The following is a 9419-nucleotide window of genomic DNA, read 5'->3' on the forward strand; positions in this document are numbered from 1 at the left end:
TTTAGTGATAATATAATATGCAATTTATGATGCTGATTGGTACAATCAATTTATGGTTATAGTAAATCTTCCCATTTAAGATTTGTGCATACATAAAAATAGAAGTGTCAGATTTTCAGAGGTCCCCAAATTCTGGAGACATACAAGTAAAATACGGAATTGTTAAAACCTGTTGATTGATGCCAACCAGATTTTTGTGTCATACACACACAGTCAGTCAAAAAGTTCATTTGAGGTTATAAATCTCAAGAAATAGTTAATCAAAGTGTCAATTTATAATGTTGAGTTTCTCCAAAAACATAAAAATGTAATCTGTAGCATTAATAATGATTTGAAAATGTTTCATTTAAACTGAAAACTGGCCTCTCCAAATACTGGCAATTGTCCATTATCCAGAAACAATCATGCTTGATAAGGTAATATTTGCGAGATTTGATAACACTCTTTCCCTAAATCCAAATTTATTAATTCACTTGGACAATTTAATAATTGGCTATAGAATGAAATGTAACATTTTGTACTACACTATTTTCTATTGCTTATAGCAGAATATATGGAACAGGGTAACTTAAAAAGGAATAAAATTTATTTCTTACAGTTTTGGAGGCTGGGAAGTCCATGGCCCAGGGGACACATCTGGTGAGGGACTACTTCTGGGTGGTGACTCTCTACAGCAATGCAGGGTGTCACATGCGAGAACGGGCTGGTCAAGAGAGAGCTAACCTTCTCACTTGCTCTCCTTATAAAGCCATCATAAATATGCCCATGATAACTTGTTACTTCATAAATGGATTAATCCATTCATGAGGGCACAATCCTCACTATATGATCACCTCTCAAAGGCTCCACCTTTTAAATACCATAATTGGATTTCCCACCCTCTTAACACTGTTACAATGGAGGTCAAGTTTCCAATACATGAACTTCTGGGGACACATTTGGCCAGTAGCGCATTTATCCTTTTGAGCATACTAGATAATGAAGGCTTCTGGAGTAGAGTGGCAGAAAGAAAACAGGATGAAGAGTGTGACTCTTCAAATCTTTTAAAGTCTCTAAGCATGTGACTCCCTTTGGTAGCAGAAGAAAATACTTATCTTCCCTATATGGTTAGGTTTTTATAAAAATAAAGTCAAATAGGTAAATGAGAATATTTTGCAAATCACAAAATTCGTATGAAAGATTATTATTACTCTGTGTTTTTGTAGGAGCTTTGGTTATCTAAAGACTCCTTTCTAGTTCTAATTCATTACCTAGAACAGGGGATGGCAAACTTTTCTGTAAGGGACCAGATAGGAAATATTTCAAGTTTTGTGGGCCATATGGTCTCTGCCAAAATTATTTAACTGTGCCATTGTAGCACGAAAGCAGACATAGACAATGTGTAAATGAATGAGCACAAATGCATCCAATGAAACTTTATTGACAAAAATAGGCTCTGTGCTATAGTTTGTCTGCCCCTGGTCTAGAACATGGAAAATCAATTTAATACAGAATCATATCTTAAAGAGCATATACTTGGGAAAACTTCACTGTAAGCATTCTTTCGTTTTTCTCTTTCTTATGGATCTCAGAAAGGAGGATTGCTATTTATTTTAATTCTAGTAAGTTATGTGTAGGCAAATAACATTTATTTGGGGTCTAATTGAAAACATATTAATTAGATGTTAACTATGTCCATACATATGGATCTGTCCGCATAACAGAGGCAGAGAAGACACTTTGCTGAAAGTGTGGCATTCCAAACATCTCAATACTAGGAATGTGTTTTATTCCTTGGTTTGCTGTGGCCGCATCTGTTACTCTAGTGTCTCTCCTTAAGGTTCAGCAATGAGAGTCCCACGGTTGAATCCAGAACATAGCCTCTTCTAATAGATTTTACCTGAGAGTCTGTGTCCATGAGCCATTTACTACGTGAAATTATCTTGGATTCATCTGTCAGATTTTCAGATGTTACTATGAATAATCTAAAAGTTACAGAAAACAAGGATACTTGGGAAAGAGTGTGCCGATAACACAGAGAAGGCAAGGTTTACTTTGAAAGTGAGAAAGTGAATGAAGAAATGGCATTATCATGTTATGGCAATGGTAAAGTTAACAAAAAGTGGATCTGAAAAAACAAACAAACATGATTTCAGTTTGAGTATAATAAATTCCAGAATAATTTGTTGAGTAGGTGACTAAAACCATTAAAATAATAAAAAATAGGGTTTCTTTTTTTAAATAAGAAAATACATCAGACTACACAATCAAAAATATGAGTGTTACATATTACATAATAAAGAGGATAGTAATGCCTTGTGAATCTTTTTTTTTTATTTTTAATTTTATTTTGTCGATATACATTGTAGCTGATTATTGCTCCCCATCACCAAAACCTCCCTCCCTTCACCCTCCCCCCCTCCCCCCCAACAATGTCCTTTCTGTTTGCTTGTCGTATCAACTTCAAATAATTGTGGTTGTTATATCTTCTTCCCCCCCCCCGGTTTGTGTGTGTGTGTGTGTGTGTGTGTGTGTGTGTGAATTTATATATTAGTTTTTAGCTCCCTCCAATAAGTGAGAACATGTGGTATTTCTCTTTCTGTGCCTGACTTGTTTCACTTAATATAATTCTCTCAAGGTCCATCCATATTGTTGCAAATGGCAGTATTTCATTCGTTTTTATAGCTGAGTAGTATTCCATTGTGTAGATGTACCACATTTTCCGTATCCACTCATCTGATGATGGGCATTTGGGCTGGTTCCAACTCTTGGCTATTGTAAAGAGTGCTGCGATGAACATTGGGGAACAGGTATACCTTTGACTTGATGATTTCCATTCCTCTGGGTATATTCCCAACAGTGGGATGGCTGGGTCGTATGGTAGATCTATTTGCAATTGCCGGAGAGCAGGCTGCAGGCGGGCACTAGACTCGGTTTATACCGCAATCCCCTTGTGAATCTTGATTGTAGTTTTATGTAGTTTTATGCTAAGAGTGTACTGAGTCACAATATAAACATATTTCTTAAAACAGATGCATTTGAAAAGGTGGGAAAGCCACAGGCTTGCAGAAAGAGCACTGAATTGAGTGAGAAAACCTGGAGCTTATCTTCTAAACACCACATGCTCTTGGGCAAATAGCAGGAACTGTGGAGTGGTTGTCCTCGGAGGACCTTTCCAGCTCAAAATTAGAATAAACTTTGGGATTAGCTTAGGAAATCAAAGCTAATACCTGAAGACACTTTGAATTCTATGAAGTTGCCATTTTACATCAAAATATTCAGAAATTTCTATTTCTTTGAAGGTCAAAATTGGTGAGGTCAGAAGAGAAGATAATATATAGAACAGCTGTAACTGGGAATATAGGTTGAGAAAATTACATGCAAAAATAAACTACCAGGCAATGACAAACTCTTGACTGTTGGTAAAAAACAAAACCAAACAAAAATAACAAGCAAACATGAAAAGTGAAGAGCTTTTACAACATGTGGTAGCATCTACTTTAGTGCACTTGGAGGTACTTCTGTCCATATGTGTTTTTGTGGGCCATGTTTACAAAAATCCCATTAGTAGAAATTTAAAAATATCATCAGAGCACAAATTATTCTATTGGTGATATCAAATTACTCTTGCTTTTCCACTTTAAAAAATTTATAAAATAGATTTCAGTATTTTACTAAGCTTATCAGTTTTTTTTTTTTTTTTTACCCTTCTACAATCAGGACTTTCTCCTGCTTTTGTGTAAGAATGGTAGTTGAGGCAGTATATGAGACCTAACAAAACTTTCCAAATCAGGAGTCACAAAATGTTGATCCAATCAAGAAAAATCAGACCTGTCTTCTTCTCTTTATAAAAAATATTTTAAAAAATACTTTTAAGTGAATGTGCGTTCCTAAAATGACAACAGATTACATATTTTCCATAGTTTTGCCTAGCACTATCAATTTACACATTTGTTTTATCTGCTCTGGCCCTAAATTCATTCAAGCTTTTAATCTACTAAAAGGTTTAAGTTCTTCAGAGAAAATTGTTTTGCAGAAAATGAAAGGCCAGTATCAAGATTCATTCTTTAGCCATGCCTTTACTGATGCATTAGTGCTTACAGGGTACTGTCATATACTCCTAACTCCTTGAAAATGTCTCAGGAGAGAGGCAAAATCCCTCTCATAAATATCAAAAACTTAAAATGTTTTAAAAAGAAACCTCACATATTAAAATGGCTTTAAAATAGAGTAAACTTTTAAAAATTTAGTGTAAATGGCATGAAGTACAAATTGAAGAAAGACACATTATGTGTTCTTTACCACAATTTTGAAGGTTTTTTTTAAATCTAAGTAAACAGTTTGAACTTCAAAGTGTGCTAGGACTATCCTTTTTATCCGTTCCTCTGTCCTTCAAGTTTTTCTTCCAATAAGAAGAAATGCGACAAAATTAAGGGTTTGTAAGGCCCCTACTACTGCTTAGAGTTTTAGCTCAGAGTCCACTACACTTTCCTGTTATAGATACTTTCTTGGTTTAACAACAAAGGTAGCCTGTCCTCCCCCACCCTTCCCACCACCATCTTCCCCCTCAATTCCACTCAAATGAGAGCAGCAGCCACTATATCCTAGAGAACTGACAAAGCATTTTCAAACTTGAGACAGACATTGACAGTGGTTTGGTGCATTTAAGAAAACAGCTTATCCAGGCCTTTATAAGTATTTTCACCTACTGGTAGAAAAATGCATCTTCCTTTGATTTGTTTCTGCAATGGCATTGTCACCTGACATGAACTTCCAATGAGGCACATACAAATCAGATCTTTCGTAAGCTATTTTCCCACTTCTGACCCTTAATAAATGCATATTAAGTTTGATATATTTCACATGATCATGTAAAGCAAATATATATGCAATATATTTTCATGCTTATTTTATGTTGTATTTAAAACATCTCATGACTCTAAAGTGAAAATTCATTAAGGTTTTCCAGCAACTCTGATTAATGTTTAGCAATTAGTTTGACCTCATTCTTCACACATATTGTCAGTCCTCATACAGTATTATATTCATTTATGCATGTTTTCAGATATTAAAGTCAGTAGCTTGTTCCACAATTCCATATCTATAATTTCTCCTGCCCTATAAATAAGTTTTAATAAAATTATTTTTTCTTGTGCTATAGCCTAAAAGGTTATCCAGTAATGTTTAATTGCATTTTCTTATCTTAAACTTATTTAAAAATAGGTATTCATATCCAGCTTTTTGAAAATATTGATGTTGTTTATGCAGAAAAATCAGCCAAATGGTTTTGGAAGGTTTGCTCTATTGTGTAAAGTGATGTTGTCAAACTCTGATTTGTTTTACAATCACTCAGGATCACCCGTCAGGAGGGACTTAATTTATTTATTTTTTCTCGGAAACATAAAAGCAACCTTATTAGAAAGTAGGTTAAAAGATTGGTACGTTTGAAATGATCTTAAAAAATTTAGGCTTAAGTCCTCAGTAATGTACATTTCCTAGTTCATTAATGCAGAAATACTGCACATAGATTTTAATCTTGGAGTTAATAATAAAAGCAATTTTCGCTAAAAATATAAAAACTGTAATGGTAGAATCATGATATTGCATTTAGCTCTCTCACAAAAAGTCACTTTATTACTTTCTTTTGACACTTATTTTCATTCTGGGATTAATTTTACTATATAAGGGCTTCTTAACTATTCTATTAAAATTTCTATTCAGAAGCAATAATATCTAAGAGTGAATAATAGTCATGTAAATCATTATTTCATATTAATGTAAAAGATTTTGTAAGTTCTTATGAATTCTGCTGACATGCACGATTGTGAAAAGGTTATCTCTCCGTTCTTCAGTGATATGCGCTGGAACAAAGGAACCATTCTGAAAGCATCAGTGGAGTACATCAGGTGGCTACAAAAAGAACAACAGAGAGCCCGAGAATTAGAACACAGACAGAAGAAATTAGAGCAGGCTAACAGGCGGCTTCTACTCCGGATTCAGGTTTTTATAAGACTGTTAGCTTACATGTGACTTAATGATCATCAGTTTATTCGTTGGTCTCATTTATTTATTTTCTTATTAACAATTATTTTTCCTTCTGAAGGGCAATTTTATCTCCTTTTAGAAGTTCACGAATTGGGTTGTTTCAATTAGGTTTTGACTAGAAATCCAGGATCAAAATGATTATATTATATATATCACATATATATAACAAAATGCAGAAAACAGAACTCATTTCATAAAGAAACACGATATTATTCCAGCCAAAAATTAATACTAAGGAGAAGAACTTTTGCTTCTGTAGGTATTATTGGAAAATAGATTCTCTTCTCCCCCTTTTATTTCTTTGGTGACGTTGCTGTGGATTTTATTGCCTCAAGGCATATTATCAGTTTATATTGTCACTCCGCATCTGTTCATGTGACATAAACTATCAAAATGTAGAGTTTTTCAACTCTTAAGGGTTTTTGTTGTTGTTGTTTTGTTTTATTTTTAATGTAAGCTTGCTTATAGCCAGGTAAAGCATTTACTCGGAGTCTATAAAATGGTCCTGAATTATGGTGAGAAATTAATCAGGAAGAATAAGTGGAAGATTTTTCATTATCTCCCAATAACTGTAGTCTGAGACACTATGGGACCATCATATGTCATGAATCCCTTTATAGAACAATAAGAGGAGAATTTTTTTTTTTAATCTGAGTAATTTTCTCAGGATTATTTTTCAGGCATTAGAAAAGCACTGGATTTATTGATTACAAAGAATATTTATAATCTGTATTACTCTTCATTTTGAATACTTATTAATATTTTGGTTCTATTTCAGTTTTATTCTCTAGACTTAAGTTCATTTTCAAAAGCATTACTTAATGATTCTTGTTTGAAATTGCAGGAACTAGAGATACAGGCTCGTGCTCATGGTCTGCCAACCTTGGCTTCACTTGGCACAGTTGATTTAGGTGCTCACATCACCAAACAGCAGACCCATCCTGAGCAGAATTCCGTAGACTATTGCCAACAACTGACTGTGTCTCAGGGGCCAAGTCCTAAGCTCTGTAATCAAGCTGTGGCTTTCTCTGATCCTTTGTCACACTTCACAGATTTATCATTCAGTGCTGCTTTGAAAGAGGAACAAAGATTGGATGACGTGCTACTGGATGACTCAACATCTCCATTTGGAACAGATCCTCTGCTGTCTGCTACTTCCCCTGCAGTTTCCAAGGAGAGCAGTAGAAGAAGTAGCTTTAGCTCAGATGATGGTGATGGATAATAAGAAGTAAAGAGGCTCACTTCATCAACCAGGAATCAATTTTATGCTGGTGCTATGCAATTATGACCTGTGTTTCACATATTGCTTTAGCTTAATTTTTCTGAAAGGAATATGTTGTTCATGAAAAAAACTGCTTGATTAGAAGCAACAGAAGATTTTACAGGGAAAAAAAAAACATGGTATGGAAGAATTATTGAGGGCTAAGAGTGATGTTTACTCCTTGCCTACAGAGTCCAAATCTACCAAAATTTTGTTTTCCTGGAAAAGAGGCACAGCATAAGAAATAGCTCTCTTAGCTCTCTGTTAGTGTTTTAAAAGCAGTGACTTGGTGATGTACTGTTGGAACTAACAGACTGCAAAGAGTAAGCCGATTAAATATACAAATCTTATCTTAGTCATTCACTTCCATCTTCTCTTATTCAACTCCTGTGGTATCAGTTTTCAAAAATCGAGATCAACAGATCTGGTGGTCATTGCCTTTCTCCATCATATCGTGGACATATTGTCTAAAGTTCAAGCCTTATAGGGGAAATAATTATAAATAGATTACCTGTCAGTTGTAATTTAAAAGTGAATCTACAATAAACATGAGAATTTTCCACAATAAAATACATAACATGTATAAAAACATTGGTTACAGAAATAATCTATTTCCTTTAAGAAGTTCAATTATGCTAATTCTAAAAGCATTCTTGCATATTTATGTCTTCATGCTCCGTTCAGAGAAAGGAACACATTGAATATTTTTCTCAAATATATGGACTAGAATTTTATCCCTTCACACCACAAACATACACACACACACACACACACACACACACACACACACACACACACACACACACGCATACAATGCAGATAGTATGTTTTCTTTTTTTTTTTCCTTCAGTCTTCTGATTAGCTATTCAACATCAGAAGTCACATTCCAAATCTTCTTTTCTCCATCCATGAGAGATGTTGGATAATGAATTTCAGTAAATAAAATATAAAAAGTCCTTCTACTAGGACAATTTGTCAGGTATTTAAAATTTATAATAATGTTCAACATTAGATGTAGATTAATTACTTGTTGATAAAATCTTGCTTCAAATTGACAAAATATTAAAAATTGGATTGCCAACTATAAAATAATCAGTAACACAGAAACTATTTCTTATTGCATTTGGCTCTGAATGGAGGATAAATTTCTATCCTCATAAAAAAGTGCTCTATGATCTTTGGTTGCTTTTTTTTCTTTTTTTTTTTTTTAGCATTTTTGAGTATTACAAACATTTTTACCCAGATTTTTATCTCTTGAACTTGTTTTAGATTTGTGAATTGAATTATCCAGCATGATGCTCTGTGCTGGACTTCCGTGGATGGTCATCTGATCAATGAATATTTATAAAGATACTCACAACTGCAGTGAGTCCTGTGAAAATGTAGGATGGATTAGCAAGGTATGGTCTTGCTCCTCAGGGAGTTAGCAAGGCTACATGAGAAACAACAACAAAGTGTAGAAGACATATAGAAATAAGTCTAAGCATAAACTGTGAATACAGAATGTCAGAGAAAATGGGAATGAATGACAAAGTCTATGGGAAGAGTAGAATTTAACTTCTTTTTTAAAAGCTCTAGAATCCCAGTGTCTAGCACTAGCAACTTTCTTGAAACAAAATAGTAAGGGACTGTAATAGTTGATAATAAAGATGGTGTCAGTGTTGGAATTGGAGACCCTACTTTGGAGAACAATCTCTTCTCTCTCCTGGAGAGGCATGCTATTATGTCTCTGAGGACTAGCTGCACAAGGCATAAAGTTAAAGGGTAAAAGGGAGGGTACATAGGGGGATAATATCAACCAAATGATAAAAGTGAGAATAAATTGGGGAGGTATCTTTATAGACATTCATTAGAAAGATCTGGCCATGCTGCAAATGCCTGTTCTGAAAAATAATATTGGCAGCAAGTTGTGGAGGTCCTTGAAAACTAGGGTGCAGTGATATAGTAGAAATAAAATTTTTTGCTAGGAGGAAGAAGCCTAAAAACTAAAATGCATGTTACTAACTTCACTGAAATTTAATCTTCCCTGAATATTAAACCTTAGAATAAATTTTCAAGAGTCTTTAGGTATTTCTCACATGGAAAATATGTCATCACAAAATTCAAGACCCTAATACCAATGAAAGTGGGAAAA

At 34.2% G+C, this 9419-nt stretch overlaps 1 protein-coding gene across 1 annotated transcript in view; it reads left to right on the forward strand.

Annotated features, from left to right (window-relative positions):
* The window catches only part of TFEC (transcription factor EC), a 46346-nt gene extending 39100 nt beyond the window's left edge, over positions 1-7246 (forward strand). Inside the window, exons 6-7 of the mRNA XM_063101035.1 lie at positions 5832-5979; positions 6869-7246. Of these exons, the coding sequence (XP_062957105.1) occupies positions 5832-5979; positions 6869-7246 (526 nt within the window). The remainder of the gene's footprint in view (positions 1-5831; positions 5980-6868) is intronic.
* Positions 7247-9419: the final 2173 nt, after the last annotated feature.

The sequence above is a fragment of the Cynocephalus volans genome, chromosome 6 (assembly GCF_027409185.1).
Source record: "Cynocephalus volans isolate mCynVol1 chromosome 6, mCynVol1.pri, whole genome shotgun sequence".
NCBI classification, from domain to species: domain Eukaryota; kingdom Metazoa; phylum Chordata; class Mammalia; order Dermoptera; family Cynocephalidae; genus Cynocephalus; species Cynocephalus volans.